At 39.1% G+C, this 20628-nt stretch overlaps 1 protein-coding gene across 2 annotated transcripts in view; it reads right to left on the bottom strand.

The window, feature by feature from the left end:
* The window catches only part of F5 (coagulation factor V), a gene marked incomplete at its 5' end in the record, with an annotated part of 33614 nt that extends 12986 nt beyond the window's left edge, over window positions 1-20628 (bottom strand). For both annotated transcript variants that reach the window (XR_013923399.1, XM_080360405.1), the window contains 13 exons: window positions 888-2817; window positions 4725-4934; window positions 5351-5501; window positions 6239-6450; window positions 6837-6939; window positions 7101-7278; window positions 8997-9162; window positions 9906-10127; window positions 10993-11136; window positions 13986-14198; window positions 15893-16015; window positions 17320-17411; window positions 20468-20628. Coding sequence is in view for 1 of the 2 variants with exons in the window: in XM_080360405.1 (XP_080216531.1) it covers window positions 888-2817; window positions 4725-4934; window positions 5351-5501; window positions 6239-6450; window positions 6837-6939; window positions 7101-7278; window positions 8997-9162; window positions 9906-10127; window positions 10993-11136; window positions 13986-14198; window positions 15893-16015; window positions 17320-17411; window positions 20468-20628 (3905 nt within the window). The remainder of the gene's footprint in view (window positions 1-887; window positions 2818-4724; window positions 4935-5350; window positions 5502-6238; window positions 6451-6836; window positions 6940-7100; window positions 7279-8996; window positions 9163-9905; window positions 10128-10992; window positions 11137-13985; window positions 14199-15892; window positions 16016-17319; window positions 17412-20467) is intronic.

Below are 20628 nucleotides of genomic sequence, written 5' to 3'. Positions count from 1 at the left end.
AAAAACCTGAAGTTCTGGATGTTTTGGTCTCATTCATTTTGAAAGCTGCACAGTTCAAGTTTTTGATGAAAGGTGACTAGGAACACTCCACACGGTAAGGTGATCCTAATTTGTATGAATCAAGGCAATGTATTTTTTAGTACAGAGTTTCTCTCAAGGCAGTGGCCAGTCTTCCCTGACAAAACATAGGAAAACCCCTCAGCATTAGAGTTTGTGATCTAGTCACCTTCTGATTTCTCTGAACAGTAGGAACAACAATGCAATAATTCATGCAGCTTTATTTTTACTTTAAGACAGTCACCTGTGTGGTTAATCACTTTGCACCTTTCATATACTTTTCAGTGCTGCAGCTCTGTAAGTTGGAAAGTGCTATTATCCCATTTTGCAATAGAGAATTGAGACTCCAGAACCACTTCTTGCTAGCACTAGAAACTGTGATTTCATCATACCTATAAGCATATCCTGTCTATATTAGCTCAGTCAGCACATTAAATTTCTGGAAAGGCTTTGTACAAGGAGGTCTCTATCCTGTCTCTGCTACAGACTCTGAGAACTCAAAGAGAAAGTAAAACAGGTTATTCAAGTATAACAGATCTGACTGGAAGTTTCCCTCTTGACCTCTTTGACAACTTTTGTTTTAAAGAGTGTTTCTAGTGAGTCTACAAAAGACTTGTAGTTACACTGTTCTTGATTATAATAAACTCTATGACATTCTGGGGGGCAGGTGTCCCAATCTCCCATGGAAAATTCTGAGGGTTCTGCAACTGAAATGTTGGAAATGACATTGCACATTACAGATGCTCTTAAAGTTTTCAGTACCTGAGTCAAGATTCTGCTAGTTTGTGTAAGAATGGTGCGCAAAATGAAAGCAAATGATTTAGCCAAACCTTTTTTTATATCCTGCATAGTTCCAGCAGACCTCTTGAGCTGCAATATAGTATCTCCTCTCATTCCCTTTGCTACGCAGGTAGTGTTCAGCAATGTCGTCTGGGTTCCGTTGTGCATTGATATTCACTTTTGGGTCTGTCATGTATGGGTCATCAAAGCTCACATAATGGTATTCATATTCACTGCCTGATGTTTCCTCGTTGTAATATCCTTCCATAGCATACTCATAGTCTCCATTTTCTTGGGGAAGCCCAATTGTGATCGATGGTTTAAGCTGTCGTGGCGTGAGTGTGTAATTTAGCGACTCTCCATGCCTGGCTCTACTCAGATCCACTCTATGGTTGGCCTCACTGGGTGCCCTTGTGGTGCAACATGGCAGCGTTGTGTGGTTGGTCTCACCTGGAAACAATGAACGGCCAAAACCTGCCATAGAATTGGTGAATTTTTGAGGCTTTTTACTTCTTGGGCTTAGCAAGTGCATTGTTTTTGGATTTTCCTTTTTCCTTCTGATCTTGATGAAGGTTCCAGATGTACTCAAAGTATCATTCTTATTCCTTTCCCTTCTTTTCAGAGGTGGATCCATGAGGCTTCCTTTCCGTTTTTCTCCCATTAGATACAAGAACCCTTGATACTTCTTCACGTGCTTCTTATTTATGAATTCTGTACCATTTCTGCCACGATGACCTAACTTACCACTACCAGATTTATCTAAATTTGCCTCTAATCCAAGACTCCCCTTTGCAGACACCAAATTCCATTCCTCACTTGTCATTTTAGATGAATATTTTCCAGACCCGGGCAATGATAGTTGTAGAAAGTTCTTCCCTAGCGCAGGGCTGGAATTTGGGCTTATGTTGCCCAATGTATGATCTAAAGAAAAAGTGTCTGCTTGTTTATCTTTGGATAGCTTGGATTCAGTGAGGGTGGATGCATTAGACCCATCTCCTACAACGAGGTCTGAAGCAAATGTCAAGTTAACTGCATGCACAGTGTTTTCCGTCTTGGTTTCCTCCTCTTCCAGTTCATCATCATAATCATCTGGAAGCTGCCCAGTTCTCACCACGGCTGTAACAGATGTGTTCTCTGAATGATGCACAGAATGAGGTACACTTGTCTTGTCAGAAAATGAGGCATTTTTATTTCGTACGTGATTTAAAAGGGCACTCATCTTTTGGATGGAGTAAAACTTCATGGCCAGTGAGTTACGCTTCTTCCTTCTACTACTAACATTATCTCCTCTTCCAATGCTTTCCTCTTGACGATTTTCTGAAAAAAATTTGCTGTCCTTCTCATCAGTTGGAAGCTCTTCTGCAACATTCGTTTGACCATCCCCATTGCTCAGAAAGTGTTCACCTGTGGACTTGTTACCGTGATCTATTTCATAATTGCTTTCGCTTCTATTCTCAAATACCAAGTCAGCTTTTCCACCACTTGTGCTAGCTAAAAATAAGCCCTCTTCTGCTGTGACTGACGTGTGATTTGGCTGGAATGTTTCAGCCTCGATTAGAGGAAGAGGAGTGGTATTAGTTTCTAAGAATTTGTAGGTGTTTCTGGATTCACTGCTATTTATAGCTGTCAGACCTGAGCCAGCCACCACCTCAGAACTCATGGCATTGGCACCTTCATACTGTTCCCAGGCCAGTGCCGTCAGGTTTTGTTTTTCTTCATTGCCTGTTGCCTTCCTTAGGCTTCGGATGGAGTATAAAGCAGCCAGCTGATCCTGATAATCCAAATCCTCTTGATCTCCTTCTTCTTGTTGTGCATCTTCTTCAACGGAGGCAGAAACAGCCTTTTTATCAGTCTTGGTATAAGCGAAATCCACAACATCAAATGTGTAATCTTCCTCATAGTCACATCTGGCATCTCTGAATCTCAGTCTCATGCCATAACTCATCTCTGGGGTACCCCAGGATGCTAAAAGCCAAGTACCTGAAATTGAAATAAAAGTGTTTTTCTAATATGCACTAGTTAAGAGAGTGGACATTGCCTATCACATAAGTAGTTGGGGTAAGTTTCTGAGTTTGTTTCTACAGCACCTCCTACTGCAGAGTGCTAATCCTCATCTGGGTTTTCTGTGAGCTCTCATTGCAGTGAAACATAATAAATAAGTGTAAATAAATAATAGCACATATAAAAAAAATATATCTAAGAGCTGGAGCTCTTCTCCACAGATTAAGCTGTATCTAGGACCTGAGTCCATACATAACCCATGAAAGAAATGGATATTAAAAAGAAATAAAGAAACAGTTTAAAGGATCCTATGTTTAGATCAGGATCCAAGACTGGGATCTTTTGAGAGAAAGTTTTAATTTTGTCCTGTCCTTAGTGTTGTGTGCATTGCCCTACAGAGCATTCTGAACAATTATGTTCTGAAGCAATGTTGACAAACATTTGAAATACACAGTATTTTAAAAGTTTTTGAATGCATAAAGGATTATCTTTAAAATAATGAAATAATTTAAATTTCCAATCTGGACGCAAACTCTTAAGCTGCCAATTTAAGGCATCTTAAAGCTTTTAATAATTCCTCCAAAACTTAGTTCTCCCATTGTGAAACTAGGATCTGCAGAGAAGAGGATAAATCATTTTCCCTAAACAGCATCAAATGAAGTTCTTTGCTTGTTACAGCTTGCTTTTGGAACTAGCAGATATGATAGAATAGGCAGAATTAACAGATCTTGAGAAAACAAGCCTTTTTTTATTAAAAAGGTCACATAGAATTTTTCTGCATTTATCAGAGTTGGAAGTGACCTGCACAGTTTGTTTTATTTCTAAACAGCAGTAAATTTACAAAAGAAAACATGCCCTAGATGGAAGAACAGACCACATACCAAAAATCAAGCAAAAGTACAACTTCATTGCTGGGGAGGTTTCTGTAAAGTCTGATGGAGTATTAATGATTCCTTAGCCTTGAATAATAAAAAACACTTTACATTTTGAACTCATAAGGTCTTGATGCTGTGAAATCAGTGAAAACAAGCTTTGAGCGTGTAAAGAATGTTATTTAAATAGATAGAAGATACCAAAAAAAGGTATTTTAAATAGGATGAGGATACCTAAACCTTGTGGCATTTTAGGATGTTCACTAAATACAGCCTTCAATGAGGAAGAATCTCTGTCCTTTTGGAGGTTAATTCTGTAAGTGTGGACTACACGGGTTCTAGTGTCACATTTCAAGATATGGTATTAATCCTAGTTAGATATTGAGATGTATTAATATACCAGTGGACCGATGATCTGATTCAGTCAGCCAGACTTTACTGCTGCTAAATGACCACAAGCCCCTAAGGTGAGGTATAGCCACTTTGTCTAATAATGACTAGAAAAATTCACAGTCTTGGCCCATTTTAGTTATCTCAGGTTGGACAAGTGTGCGGTAAAATTGGGAATCACACTGTGAAGTTGATACTGGATTGTTTCCAAGAACAATCTTAGAATTGCCTTAAAGTTATCACTGCTAACCCCAATACTAATTTCAAAGTGGAAAAAAAAAAAGGAAGAAAAAACCACAACAAAAAACCCCCACAATCAACCAAGCCCAACAACACAAACAAACCCCAAACAATGAACCTCCCCCCAAAAAAGAAGCCCAAAAACAACAAAAAAGAGAGCCTCAGTATAGCACAATTATGTTCTGTGCTAATTGTGTGTAGCCAACAAAACTCCACACATGCATCAGTCACACTGGGGAATGACTCAACATTTTCCAGAACTGTTTAACTGAAAAGCTTTCTTTCCTATTTGAGTAAGTCCTTATAGACTGGAATAAAATAAATAATAATAATAATAATAATAGTCTTAGAAGAACAGTCAAACACTATAGTTTTACCACTTACCAACATTGTCCATTTCTACTGTGACTGATTCTCCACTCATTGGGAAAAGGTTCAACACATCTTCATACTTCCCTTGATACAGAAATGCGTGCCCAGAAAGGCGAACAGAAACAATCTCAGGAGTGCCAACACTGGAGAAGTGCCACTGAACCACGCTATCTTGGCAAAATCCAAGGATTTCACTGCTGTCAGACACATAACCATTTATTGCTAAAAATAAAGCAAAACAAGTGGTCTCAATATTTTCAGAGTAAGACTTTTGAAACTTCCTGTTCTTTGATGTCAGTCCTCTGAACTGGACTCACATTTGCACCTGGAAAGAGATTGGCACAGGGCTGAAACCACAATAGCCTTGATGGAGATTCCAGCTCTGGAAATAGTATCTCTAAGGCAGCAGGGTGCTGCATCAAAGTTAAATAACCCTTGCCTTTGCTTGTGGGTCCAGAGCCAGCCTGGTCCCTAGAACAGTGCATATATGGTACAACAGTACAGTGCTACCTGGCATGGTTAGAAGTTCACTGACTCTCTAGAGATTTCCCCAATTGTACTACATCTGAGAACAAGCAATCACTGAATGTTCAGGTTCACATGAGCTTGCATAATACTCAGGTTGATATACCACTCACTGTGCATTATGTTCGAGTTATAGAACTTCGGATCATCCCTTTTAACACTGGCAGGGTTGCTGCAGTATTCCTTGATGTTATCCTCTATGTACCAGCTCTTATTTTCATCAAACACAGCAAACATTGCCTGCTGCTCCCCATCTGCTTTTTTCTGAAAGACAATCAACACAGCAGTTATATTTTATGAGCACAGACATATTAAGGACTCAATCCTACAATTTTTCTTTCTTACAATGTAAGCAATATAAGCTTCACTAGAGTTGTAGTAAGCATGATCCAAGGGCTAGTGAAAGGGAGTAGGGGGTCAAGACTTCAAGGTGACAATGCTACTACTGCAATCAGCCCATGGTGGAGCACTGAGGAAGGTACTAGCACTGCTGAGACACAGGTGGTGTATGACTGGTCTCTCTGTAAAAGGACCAGGCTCCCGGTTTGACCTGAGCACAAGCTTGTGACCTTTTTGCAAAGAGAGCCACTCTCCCAAAACTCTCCCATGCTGTTTGAGTTGCTTTGGATTCAGTGATTCCCAAGACTGTCAGACCCTGTTGAATTACATCTGTTACAGAAAGGGACCAGCTCATATCTAAATGTTTTAGAGTGTGAAGGTATAATAGCAGCAGGAAAGTTCATTATCAAGTCTAGAAATAAACTTTCAAGTCAGGCTGACCTTTTGTTGAAATGCTGCTGTTGCAAAGAAAATCAGAATATAATTCCTCTAGTGCTGTGGACAGCTAAAGCACTGTTTCTTCAAGGCATTTCTTCAGGAGCCTATTGGTTTACTTGCTCTCTATATGACAGCTCTCTAAGAGCAGCAAGACCAAATTCACTGTAGATCAAATAACACTATTTGAGGAAAATGTATCTCTAAGACGTTGCCAAACTTGTTACCTGCACACCCTTCTGTGTCAATGCTTCACTTTTACAAATCAGAAGTGGGCCAATGAGTCCAGAGGCTATATCTCTCTCGATATCTACAGCACTATGATATAGCCTTGTAATGCATTGTGCATCCTGCGCAGTGGGTTGGTCCGTTTTAGCTATTGTCCACTCGTAAGTGTATGTCTTCCCTGGTTCAATTCCTCTACTCTGGGTGTCATTGCCTACGGAAAAATGTAGAACAGTAATGACAAAAGCTTAGAGACAGATCTTTATATAACATCAGAATGCATCTTTTAATGAAATTGCTCCAGTTAAGCCATTTCAAGCTACCTCTAAGACAACTGAAGTTCAGCATGAACCTTTGTCTCTCTCTAAAATCACAAGCAAGAACAGAAAACTAAGACATAAAAAATGGTATCTGTCTATGCTTTGCAGATAATACCTTGGTTCCTCTACAAGGCAACACAACAGGTCGGCAGAAGCAGAGCACAGAACTGAGGTCTCCCAGTCATGCACATTCTTAGCCAACGTATCTCCTTCAAAGCAATGAAGCCCTCCCTCCACAACCACTAGTGGCATGCAAAATCTAATTTCACAAATTTCTTACTTGTGGGATCCAGAGGATAATCAGTCCCTTCTGCATTCTTTGAAAGTGTCACTCCATGGAAGTAAATGCTGTAGGGTCGACTGGCCTTATTTTTGAATACAATCTATATGGATAGGCAAATGACAAAAAAAATAGTTTAGCGTTCAGCAAATCCTTGTCTCAGCACAAAGTTTCAACTATAGTAGAATTCGCCCAGATTCAGCCTGGGAAGTGCTGGAAAGGCAAAGGGATGTCTTAAATACTGTCTGAATTTATGTTACTTACTTTGACTTTGTCATTGAGTTGAGCTCTGATAATAGGGCCCAAGATTCCAGTTTCCTTGGGACGAGGATTTTCCAGACGTTTAGTGAAGCTGGCATCAGTATATTGCCTAAAAATAGCCTTTTTATACTTTTTACCTATGAGATTTGCAAAGTTGTCCAAGTGCTGTGCTTTATAGTGTCTTAAAAATAAAGGAAAAAGACAAGTAATCAACAAAACAGAATTAGTACACTCAAGCAACTGGTAGAAACCACACCACTTGAAAAAAAAATCCAAACCCTAGACTAACCTAATGCTCTTTACCCCAAGTTCTAACCTAAATTAGGTAAGAGGAAGCTTGGAACATTACTTATGTTTTAGTAGCATATATGACCAATGTAACAGGTTCTATATGTAAGAAAGATACAAACTAAAGTAGCAGTTACATTTTCAAGATAAGACAGTAGAAATCCCTCTTCCCCTTTTACAATGGCATAGTTGAGCACAGAAAATCAATTTGCTTACAGTAGCAAAGACTATAGGAGACATAGAAATAGATATTCTTAATCTCAGTCAAGCACCATACTATAAGCAGTGTTACACTCAGGTTTAAAAACATTAGAAGTGTTAACGCTGAGAACTAAACTATGATAAATACCGGGAAGTAACACAGCGGAACATTTTTGTCCTGGTCACTTGCATTTCAAAAAGGGTTACTGAACAGGGATAAATTCTCTAATTTTGAACGGAGAAGGAAAAATCAGAGCACTGAGGCAGTTAAGTAATGCCACATAACTAGTAGAGAAAAATAGAAAAGTTTGCTCCATGCAGTCCAGGAGCAAACAAGAAGGGAAGCAAATCATGCCAAAGAAGGAAGAATACTTAAGAGTTATGTGAACACTACATTATAGGGAGGTATATGAAAATATAAGCTCATTTAAGGTAAAGACTTGTTTTGCTTAAATCCTTAAAGTTTCTTACGAACATCAGTTTGTAAAGGCACCAGTACTCTAGCAGTGGGGAAATGACAGATTGCAAATTTAACCTTACGGTGCATTGGCAGCATTGAGTACTATGACCTCACATGTGTTACATAATTCCTTATATTTACCTTAAATTGACCAAAATAGCCCAGTATGCTTACTTATCATGACCTTTACTACATCTACATTGGTACATGCAAAGGTCATTTATAGAGACATCTCTTTCTCCTAGTCCCTAAACACTTTATTGCATTAAACTTTTAAAAACTTTTATTCTCCAGAAATATTTCCTCCCTCTCTCCCTCCCTCCCTCCCTCTTAAGGATTGTTTATTTCAGCAGAATTCATGTTGAAAAGTAATTTAGAAAATAGGCTTGTATGCTACTTAGGGCGTTTCCTAAGTCATCTTCATATTTTAGGCTCCCTGTTAGAGGCAGAAGAGGGGGTCCAATTTTGGGGTCCTCAGTAAGGAACGTCCTTGTCACACCGGTGAAAGTCCCATGGAGGGCCACCACCGTGATTAGGGAACTAGAGCACATGACATAGAAGGCAAAATCTTAGTTTATTCAGTTGTATGAAGACACAGCTAAGTGATTAACTTACTTTTATTTTCAACTATCAAATGGGAGATTATAGAGAAAACAGAATCAGATTCTTCTTAGAGTTGCATAGAGAAGTGATGAGACACAATGGACACAAGGTGCAATATGAGAAAGTCTGATGAGCTATAAGGAAAAACTTTTTCACTGTGAGGTTGCAAAGGTGCCCAGAGAAGTTGAGGAGTCCCCATCCTTAAAGACAATGAAAACTCAGCTGGATAAGGTCCTGTGCAGCTGGATCCAACTTTGCCAATGGATCCCCACAGGTCTGCTCCAACCTGAATTATTCTGTTATTTCCTATTAACATTCCATATTATGTTGACAACATATTATTTTACCTATCAAGGCTGGCTGGAATACTTGGGGCATAATCCCAAGTAACTTCTTCTGCAGCAATGAAATATTCCCAGCTTTTGACCATAAGACGTTCTTTAAAGGAGAGACGACTCTTCTTCACTTCTTTGTCCCCACAGTCTCTTACAGTGAGGTAACCGTGCATTCCAGCTAATTGAGAAGAAACAGTTCCACAGTGATTTTCCATTCTATGAACCCTTACCACTTCAACTGCATTTCTCAGCTAAGGCTGGCAGCAGATATTTTTTCATCTGATTGCCATCTTTTCAAGCTTGAAAAGGCTGCATCTATGTAGACTATATGTGGGCTGGAGCCTTCCAAGGAGCCTGTATTAATCAAATGGAATACAGAAGCTCTCTCAATTGAGAGAGCCCTCCTTGAAAATACCAGCTGAATAGATAGAAACTTTCTTTTTCTCTCCTATTTTTTTTGTTTGTCTGGCTTTGTTTTAAAATGTCTTCCAACTCTTGTGAGACATTTCTCTCATTCTTTAAAACAGTATTCTGATCACTTCTGAGAGAGGGAGATACCCACTTTCAAATGATGAACAGCAAATATTTTCAGAGCAACCCTTAGCTGAAAGTGCTCTGTTTCTCAGGAAACAGGTGGATCCTTAATCATTTTATAATAGTGCTTATGTGAACAGCGCATAGAAACTCAGATGTTGCAGTACTGATTCACTGTTGCTCTGTGATCTGCACACAGCAGTAAAGCTACAGATAAGAACATCTTTTAGTTCATCATGCACTTCTCCTTCCAGTAGAATGCCCTGTTCTCCAGCAATTGTCATTTCACTAAGAAACCATCTGAAACACAGTAACTGTACCATTGCAAAACAGTAGAAGCCATATAGGACAACTCTACAGGTGCCTAATGAAGAGATGTTTCCTTGCCTTGCAGGTGCTTTTGGACAAGAGAAGATATCAGCCACCTTCCTTCCTGACTCACTGTCATGTTTACTGTGGTTGATGCTCCTCCCACTAGATTAACAGTAGAAACTCGGCGATGTCTTTGCTCCATGGACTGGCCGTTGATATGGATGGAGAAAATTTCTGGCTCGGAACTCATTCCTATCAAATGCCAGCTAATGTTGTCATATGCACAAGCCTCTAAATCTGAAAGAGAAATGGAAGTAGGGTTCAGAATACAGGCAAATCATGCAAGTTCCCTGCGCACATTAGGCCTGAAGTGGATCTTCGCTCAAAATGTTAAAAAATTTCTAACTCCCGTGATCAGTGTTTGCAACAAGAGGCAGTTTCAGAAGCCTGTAAATGGAACAGATACAAAAATCTTACATGCAAGTGACAACCTGACTTACAGTGAGCTAGAGAAGATGGAAGAAAACCAGTAGCCTCTTTTGAAAGCTGATTTGTCCTTGCTTGGGGCAGCGAGAGGAGAGGGGAAACGGCAAGGATCCAAGCTAAAGCATAAGTTTATATCTAGTCAAAGTAATTATACAATATATGTTTAAAAAATTCCACCTAAGACAGTCTTTTGTATTTACTCAATGGACTGGACAGAGATATGAAAGTAGTTCCTTCGAGAAACACAGGGAAAACGCTAGCAACAGAACAGCCCCATTACCACCTTCCTAGTCTTCCCACTTAATTGTCTAATTTAATGCTAACTGACTTTCCACTTCCGCGATGTTCTATATGCTGTAAAACCAGCAGTTCATAAAACCACATCACTCTGTCCCCATCAGCTGAGTAAAAAAAGGAGAAACTTCTTATTTTTTAAGTTAGTAATCCTGTTCTTAGAGCAGAATTCTTCTTAGAAGTAAACTTGTTGTTTTCAGCAATATGGCATGACTTCCTTCCAGCAGCACAGTTTCTCTTCTGGAATTTGGATGCACACCGACATGTTGTAAAAAAAGGCTATATCCCATTCTTTCGCATCCCTATTCTCTTGCATAAAAAGCAAAGGTAATATTTAGTCTTCATCAACATTAATTTACTTTCACATAAGCCTGAATAGTACCTGGTAATGTTCCATCAGTATAGCCATTAATTGTGTACTTGAGTGATGCTGATCTTTGCCAACTCTTGTTTTCATCAAACACACCAAACATCAGTACATACTCCTTGTTGAAAAGTTTCTGTGACCCATCCTCATTCAGGCTTCCTGCGAAGAAGAAACAACAGGTGTTAATTTGAAGCAGAAGTAAAGCAGATTTCACACCAATGTAGTGACATTAATATGTATTTAATGAGCTTGGTTCACATGTTAGCATGTACTGGCTGAGCCTGACAAAAACAAGAACTTAAAAATGCTCATAAAGTTATTTTATTTCTGAAAGTACTTTTGGGTTGAGTAACCATAAAATCAGAAGTCTGTAATATCCCAGAGAAGATTAAAAAACATGCAATGAATTGTCTCAGACAATTCTGGCAGAGTGTTGTAAGGATTGCCCTAATGAATGGGAGCACCAAGCAGTCTTCTGTCCAAAATCAGCACTGGCCTCTTTTGAGACTGCAAGACAAGGGGAAGAATGATGGCAGAGCCGCCTGCACCGTGAATGCTGCCTTTTCAAGCACTACTCTGAGGTCATCAGCTCCTTTAAAAAGCGTAAAACCAACCACTCAAAGAACCTTTACATAGAAAAGACTTTGACAAATACTGCTCAATTAGATCAGTTATAAGAAACCATCTAGTTGAGTTTGTGATACAGGTGACATTTCTAATCAACAAGTAGAATTCATTCTTGACATGCCACACAGAACTAGTGCAATTCTACTGATTCCTTCTGAAGATTGCTCACATTAAAAACTTCCATTTGCTACTTTCAATACATAATCCAGGGCTAAAACAGACATCCCTCTGGACTGCATTAACTAAAAATTTGGGAGCTTGCTGATTATTCTACTTAGAAGGAGATACTGGCAGTGGACACAGTTAATGTAATGCTTTCTATTTATGAGAGGCCACAAAGTCCTATTTTTCTGCACAAAAAGGAGGCCTAGATCAACAAAGGAATTAATCTGATTGTCAAACAAAGAACGTGCGGTCAGTGCTTTAACTCTAAGGTCCATTTTTTACAACCTTCCCAGGTTATACCACCTGTGCTGCTCTTAATGTCTCAAACTGTGGCAAGTTGACCCCAGCCAACAGCCAAGCACCCACACAGCCACTTCAGTGCTTCTCTTCCCCCAGCAGGACAGCAGAGAGAAACAGTAAGAACAAAAGTGAGAGAACTTGTGTGTTAATAAAGATCATTCAATATGTGAAGGGAAGAGGGGAGAAAACAAACAAAATGAAGTCACTCAGCACCTCCCACAAGCAGACTGATGCTCAGTCAGTCTCTCAAGATCAGTCACCTTGGAAGCCACCCCAATATTCCTGCTGTTTCTTCTTCCTCTACCACCAGTTTTAATTGCTGAGAGGGATGTTCCATCGCAGGGAATATCCCTTTGGCCAATTCAGTTCAGCCATCCACCTGTGTCCCCTCCCAGCCTACTTGCTGGGGAGGTCAGAGTAGTAAAGAGAAAGCCTTGAAGCTGTTCAGCAATATCTAAAATGTGGGTGTATTATCAATGCTATTTAGCCAGAAATCCAAAATGCAGCACCATATGAGCTGCTGTGAAGAAACTTTACTCTGTACCAGACAGACCAAGTACACTGGCATTTTGCACACCTACAGTATCTCATCTGACTTCCATCCTCCTTGTGCATCACCCAGTCAAAGAAACCTTGTCCAAAAACCTTAAAAATGTGATCAGTTAGCCATTTGTCTTTGCTTTTGCTAGAAACATGCTCAAATTGTCTTGAAGGTAGCGCTCAAACCAATCCATCTCCAACTCATATGCAACTGAGGCAACAATACATGCATGAATCTAAGAAGCCTAAGAAGGAAGAAAATCAAGTAATTCCAAAGCATTTGTCCAGAATAACTCCACCAGTGTGCCATAAAATGCGCACATACACATGAACACAGAGAAAGAAAACTCAAGAAAAGCAGGAAAATAAGTCCTAGACAATACTAAAAGTACTAATTTGCAAAAAACTTTAGGAGGAACATAATTTATACTAATACTGCTCCTTTGGGGCGACATGAGCAAGTGTGCTCTGGAATTAAACAGATGTCTGTCAGTGAAAAGAGTGCCCTTGTACAACCTGCACTGAACCAGTTTTATGTTTACTTTCACGAAAGTTTCAAGGTCCAAGTCCATGCAGTCTGCAATCTATATAAAATCTTTGACCCAAACTGCCAGGCAAGATGATCAAGCTAAATAACACACAGACCTCTCACTAAAAGAAGGATATATAACTTTGAAAAATTCAGGATTTAAGGGATCAGCAAGAAGTTTAAGTAGCTTCTACGGTGGTACGTTTTTTTAAACTTCCCTTAAATCAGTGGCATGTTGTTTAAGTCCTACAAGACAACAGTTTATATTAACGGAGGTGGAATTCAATGACTCAAATTGCTAAAATCTCAAGTCCTCAATCACATGGAAAGCAATTTCCAAACACTTATAATCTGTTCAAATTTGGCCATATTTTCAGATGAGTAGCATAAGACACACTGCTCTGCTACTTCAAATCCTTGTTACAGAAGAGCACTACAGCCTCTTGATGAGACAGCCTTTAAAAGCCACAAGTAAAATAATTGTTATTTCCTGTTCTCTTTGGAATGGACGCATCATTTTGAATGAAGCTTTAAAACCTATTTATTCTAAGTCAGGAAATTTGAGGTTATATATTTAGCAGTTAAGCAACTGCAAATTAAACCAATATAGGCAAAGGTAATTAATAGCACTCTGTCCATCCTATAATTATAAGATAGATCTGCATAAAAGCTGGCATTTAAAAACCACTTTGACATCTAAAAGAAAGCTGATGAAAATAATTTACCTTACACTGCATACAAAGTTGTGAAAAGGAAAAGAATATATCTTCCCTCATTATCACACAACCTTAGCTTTATTTAAAAATGAAACTGTATTACCTTATAGTAGTATTAAACATTTCTTTACCTTTCTTGCAGATAAGCAGTGCTCCAATCAGACCAGAGTTAAAATCCATTGCCATGTTCTCATGAGAATAGTACGCATAAGTAAGACAGGGCAGGTCAGCTTCTCTCGGACCAACTTCTTCTGTTATATCCCAAACATAAGTGTAGACCTGGCCTGGAAGTACAGCATCATCTCGTTTTTCTACAGATGATGTTCTGTCATCATACAGGCAGCCTGCCAAGAAAAGTCAGTAGGGTGGCATGAAACAAAGAGTAATTAAAGCATGTGGAATGTCCTCCTACAATCAACTCCAAAAGCTTAGTTTGTTTCTTGCCTATTTGGTATTTAATCTTTAAAGAGATAACTCATGATTCTACTCCCATTGAAGACAGTAGCGCAGGGGAGATCCGTTATTCCACTGTCCTGATCCTTACAGATTAAAAATTTCCTAGGGCTGTCATCACTGCCAAAAGGTGGGGCTCTTCATCAGCCTGACTAGGGTTAAGAAGGCATGTAGCCTCAACCTCTGCTCACTGATACTCTGTGGAGGAATAATACCTAATTTGTGAACTTTCTAATTGTCTGTCAAAGCTGTAGTGCAGGTTAGCATTGCCTTGCTGCCTTAGACGTTTTTTGCACTGCATACCCAGATGGCAGTAAAGGCCCATATCTATGCCTACCATATCCAAGAAATCTGTAATATGACGAAGGGGAGCCAGAGAATCAAAATCCTAGGTGCAAGATTCACATTTCTAAAACAGACTGAATTGTCTATCTCTTCCAATAACATGTTCTGTCTAACTCCATGAGATGGGGTTGCAAAACTCCTTTTGTACCCACACAACCAATAATGCCTTGAATAAATCTGTAAACTGCAGGTTAGAGCTCTGGCTCAGCACCCAGGGCAGGGCAATTCAAGCAGCATGAGTAACAACACAAACTCACTCTGTGCTAGTGCAGACACTTAAGCGTCAATTTGGACACATCTTATGATGTCTTTCTGCTAGTTTCAATAAGGGTTCCAAAACCTGTACTTGTATTTAAGAATTTACATGTCCTGACCATGAGGCAGCAATGTGCCCTTGTGGCCATGAAAGTCAACAGTATCCTGGGGTGCATTAGGAAAACTGTGACCAGGTGGTCACCAGCAAGTTAAGGTCCTCCCCCTCTACTCTGCCCTGGTGAGGCCGCATCTGAGTACTGCATCCAGTTCTGGGCTCCTCAGTCTAAGAAAGACAAGGAATTACTGGAGAGAGTCCAAGAGAGCCTACAAAGATAATTAGGGGTCTGGAGCATCCTTCTTATGAGGAAAGACTGACAGAGCTGGGTCTGTTCAACCTGGAGAAGGCTGAAAGAAGGCTGTTTATAAACATCTCAAGGGTGGATGTCAAGAGGATGGCACCAGACTCTTTTCAGTGGTGCCCAACGATAGGATGAGGGGCAATGGGCACATATTGAAGCACAGGAGGTTCCATCTAAATATGAGGAGAAACTTCTTTACTTTGAGGGTGCCAGAGCACTGGAACAGGCTGCCCAGAGAGGTTGTGGAGTCTCCTTCTCTGGAGACATTCAAGACCTGCCTGGGCACATTCCTGGGTGATTTGCTCTGGGTGAACCTGCTTTAGCAGGTGAGTTGAACTAGATGATCTCCAGAGGTCCCTTCCAAACTCAACTATTCTGTGATTCTGTGAAACAGTATTAGCACACAGACAGCTGGTCAGGAGACTGCGCAATATCAGATGGCACTCATATTCCTAGTCTGACACTGATGAACAAGAAAGGAGCTAACTATGGGTGTGAAGTTTTAATCCAGGATCAACAGATATTTGTGACACACATAAGTTCAAACATCAGTCTGGGCCCCTCTGTATTTCATGCAGTAGTCTACAAGTAAACAAACAAAACATGGAGGTTTTTATAGTATTTACCTTCTGCATTTTTGGTATAAACTATGCCTTGGGGATGAATACTGACCGGTTTGTCAGCCATATTCTTAAGGTGAACTATTAAAGTATCTCCTACTTCAGCACGCAGAGTTGGTCCCAGAAGTCCTGTAGTTATTCAAGACAAAGAGGAAAATGTGAGCAAAACATTATGTTTATTGAAACAAAGAGAACTCTCCCCATATTAGGGAATGTGAGCTCTCTTAAAGTTCAAGTTGCAAAATTACTTAAGACAGAAAATATAGTACCACTGCAACGAAGATTTATCCACAAAAAGCACAATGGTATTGAAAAAATGCAGATTATAGTCAGAAATGTTATAAATTGTATGTTTGGAAACTAGCACTTAATCACAGGAAAATGGCAGATTTTGGGAAAAAAAAATTTCTGAGATACAGAAAGTTTATTAAAAGATTCATGTTGAGGTTCACTGGAAATTTCTAGGTATCCTTCATATACAATTAAACAGTTTTCAGAAGGCAGACCTTTCATAGTTTAAGCAAAGAACAAAAAGATCTCGATTCTAACATGTAATCTGAAGAAATAATCAGTTCCACATTGCAAATTTTTTGGGGTACAGTTTCAAGAGGGGCTTGTGTCTATTCTTCATGTTGCAAAAATAAGCAACAGAAGAAGCCTGCTAAGACAACCTTTGGCCTCTCTTTCCTTGTAAACCATTTCATAAATTTATTTCTCCACAGAGAAAGAAGCAGTTTCAAAAAAAACACAGGAGAACAAATAAAATTGGAATAATCAAATCATAGACTAGACCTTTCAGGGAAACTTGTAAGAATTTTATATCACAAATCTCATGTATGTTTACTTTGAAATCTAAATATGAATGTCTGAACAGCTAACATCTTAAGTTACTTATTTATATAAAGTGCAGGAAGACCTTAAAGTACTTTGAGTAAGTATCAGAACACAAGTATCATACCTATGTATGGCATAAGTACAAGAACTTGTCTCAATCTATTTAAAGCATCTTCAAGTACTACGAGATGCAGAGGCAAGGGAACATCTTTCCTACACAGCCTCATAGCTCTTCTTTCCCTTTACCCTGATCTATCAGAAACAGTCTTAGAACTTAAGTTTCTTTCCATGTTGAATGTATAGTGTCATCACTGTGACTGTGCTGTACAAGTCTAAACGTACATGGGAAATTTCATCAGATGCTGAAAACAAAGTAAACAACTTTGTACCATGCAATTAATTTGCAGGTAGCACTGAGCCCCAGCCTCTGAAAATCCAGCTTTTCTATGGCCTTTAAAGCCTAATGCACTGTAGAGACCTTACCCCCTGTGCCTATTTGGTTTATGTGCAAAACAATCAACACAAAAATAAAAGCTTGCTTAGCTTGTCATTGGCTTTACTACAAGCAAAAATACTCAGAATATTTCCTCCCTGTTTACCTGCAAATTTATTGGCTGGCTTTTCTTTTTTAAAATCCACTTCATATTCTCTGTAAGAAATTTTCTTAAACACAGGATCTGAATGTTCCAATCTGAAACCAAAAGAGTTGAAAAAAATTAAAAAGACCAAGATGCCCAGAGATGCCACTGCTGTTTAACATATCTCAGAAAATGAATTCCGGAATTACATTAAATCACTTGCACATTTTGCCAAAGGCAGGGTGCATAGGCCAACTCTTCTTACTGTCTTCCCCTCTCTCTCTGTTGAATCTATGATGTTCTTGAGCTATGTCACTTCATATTAGACATTCAATTACAATACAATAGCACAGTTTACCCCTGATTTTGCTGGTGGTTTCTATAGGTCCTTATTATTCTGCAATGAATATGTCTTTGTTTTCTCCATTTAAGACAGAAGAAAATGTCCTGATCATGTTTACTTAGAAAGCATCTGACAAAATACTGTGAAAGAAACCTTAATTTCTCCTTACTCTACCTCATGCTCGAACTTTAATAAGACTCATCAAAAGGATTCTGCAACAGCATTAAAAGCAAACTCCTGTAGTAGCAATGACCTTGGAGACAAGCACAAAACTCTTCCCTGACAACAACAGAGGAGCTCACAGCAAGTCAGAAAATTGCTTTCTGAGAAACACTGCAAATGTCTTTAGCCTTGTCATGTAAGTGAATCACGCATGCAGTAGACCAACTTTTTCTATAGAAAATACTTAGGCAAGCAGAAGGAAACCAGCACACAGCATCCTGCAATGTCCATCATGATGAGAAGGAAAGACGGAGAATAGCCTATATTGAGTTTCACATTTATCAGTTGATTTCTTAGTAGGTATGGTGACTAGATCCAAGAGTAACTCCACTTGCTTTGTTTGTAAAGCCCTTTGAGACCCCTTTGGCAGTGGGGAGCTGACGGGCTGCTTGTGCATGGAGAGGCTGGGCAGACAGAACACAGTGAGCTTGCTTCAGTGACATCCAGGGACCATAAGGGGGAGATCTCTTTTTGTAGAAATCTTGTGTAAATCCCTCTAGGACACAGAGTCAGCTAAAAGCAGTATATGTTTCAATTCCATTCTCTTTAAAGTGACTGCTGAAATTTTGTTTCACTCTTTAAGGAGAAGGACCTGATCCACAACCTTCATTGACAAGTGCTGCCCTTCACCAGAATATGCACATAAGCCTATGGGTGGAATAGGAAATTTCTCAACACCAACTGTATAGGTACAAGGAACAAAACACACAGCTTATAACACCTCAGAAATCTCAAGACTATGCAAATAGGTTTACATAAATAACTTTTGGGAACAGCAGCAGCAATGCTGCATGCACACATAATACATTCTTGCTTTGCCTTGAAGTATCTTATAAATATCACTTGTACACGTAACCAAGAAATCTCTATTAAGTTGGCTGATGCTCTGAGAAGTTAAATCTCATTTTATAACCTGTATGACTGGAAAATTAAGGAAATAGTTCAAGAAGAACCCATTTTCTTCTCAGCCTGTCTTCAGTTATTTAGAACCAAAAGCAGCAAAGTACCAGATTCTCACACCATATTTATATGTTCATTTCTATTGAAATCAGAGAAAGTTAGATACCCAAATGCCTTTGGGATCCAAGCCATTAGTAGTTCTTTAGTGAGTATCTCCATATTTTTGTTTGTTTGTTTTTTGGTTAAATTTGTGTAAGCTCTACAAAGCTTATCAGACCCATTCAGGGTGTGACTTGTAGATACTCATGCAAGGTATCTCAACAGGCACTGCATATGAAAAACTCCTACCTAATCACAGAGTACTTCAGCTGTGGTCTGAGGCTGCCTGTCTCTACTGCATGAATGCTACCTATCAGCAATGTGACATTTAATGAAACAGCAGCTGATTATTATACTGATGCATCTGTTGCAGATGAGAATGGAGTTCTAACTACTAAATTCACATGCCCAGGTCAATACTTAAATGGTGTTTGGCTTCATATTCCTACATTTAAACCCTGTTCTCTTCTGTCTTGACAGTCTGACATTATGCTTATGCCAGCTTCCAAGGTGAGCTTGAGAAATCACAGAAACTTGGTTTGAATTAAGTCTTGAAAAAATAGTTAGAAAAAAAAAATCTAAATTTGAACTAGAAATGTCATTTCCATATAATCCAGAAATGCAATATGTATTAAAAAAACCCAAACAAAACAATAACAACAACAAAAACCAAAAACCCATCACAAACTAAAGAAAGATTAAAAAAACAAGCCATCCACCAATATAAAAAACTGCAATAATATCTAAATACACCCTTAAATGTAGGAGAACAAGTAATTTGTACTGTTTCACTCCACAAACATATAAAATCTGTGTACAGTGACTATAGCAAACACAGCATAAGAACGAAGCTTAATTTAAACAGAATTCTACATAACATCCAAGTTTTGTCATCTGTAGCATTGCACTTGGAGTGTTTATAAGCCTAAGGATAATAGTGGAAATACAAGTAAGATATTTTATATGCTTGATTGCTGTACACATGTAGACTGGCCATCCTGCAATGCTATCTAAAAAGCAGCACAAAATTAGCATTTTCACTTGAAGTATGGCAATGCTTGATCCTACAACCTTCACTCAGTAGAACTCAGGATGGACATTTCACAAAAACTACTGAACAACTCAGAAACAACATAGCTAGTTCCAAAGTTCATCAGGCTCTAATTTAAGTGAAAGTGATAGTGTCCGAATTGGAACATCTTTATCCCTTCAGCAAATTCTAAAGTCTGAAAGTTTTCGAAATCTTACCAAACCATGGCTCAACTTAGCATTGCTCAAAATCTAGATACCTTAAATAATAAAATTAAAAAACAAACATCAGCCACACAGAATATAATAAAAGCAAGCCCTGGAACATATTAACAAAAGTGCTCTGAAAGCACAAAAATAATTCCGTCCAATAATGCAGTAAATAAAAAGCTTTGAATACTTCACAGGCTCCACTTCAGATCATGCTGTTTAAAGTCACACAAATTCCTCTGAAGTCAACAGATCAGGCTCTGAAGTGCTCCTGGGCTCTAAAATTCCACAGGAGATGGGAGGCATAAAACACTTCCAGTCATAAGACAGGATTAGTTTTATGCTTCTTATCCTGCTCTTTGTTACCTGGACTTTTCCTCAGGGTCCGGTTTGTAGGTCCAGCTAGTGATCTGAGCAGCTATATAGTGCTCCCTGACCTCCACAGCTCCCACCACATGCTTCTCCGAGTCTGGCCACCATGAACCAAGCAGAAGCAAGAGAAAAAGATGCATGCAGTGGAGTGTCAT

Source organism: Nesoenas mayeri (assembly GCF_963082525.1).
Source record: "Nesoenas mayeri genome assembly, chromosome: 1".
Taxonomy (NCBI): domain Eukaryota; kingdom Metazoa; phylum Chordata; class Aves; order Columbiformes; family Columbidae; genus Nesoenas; species Nesoenas mayeri.
The sequence above is the reverse complement of the archived record's forward strand: the minus strand, read 5'-3'. Positions and strand labels throughout refer to the sequence as shown.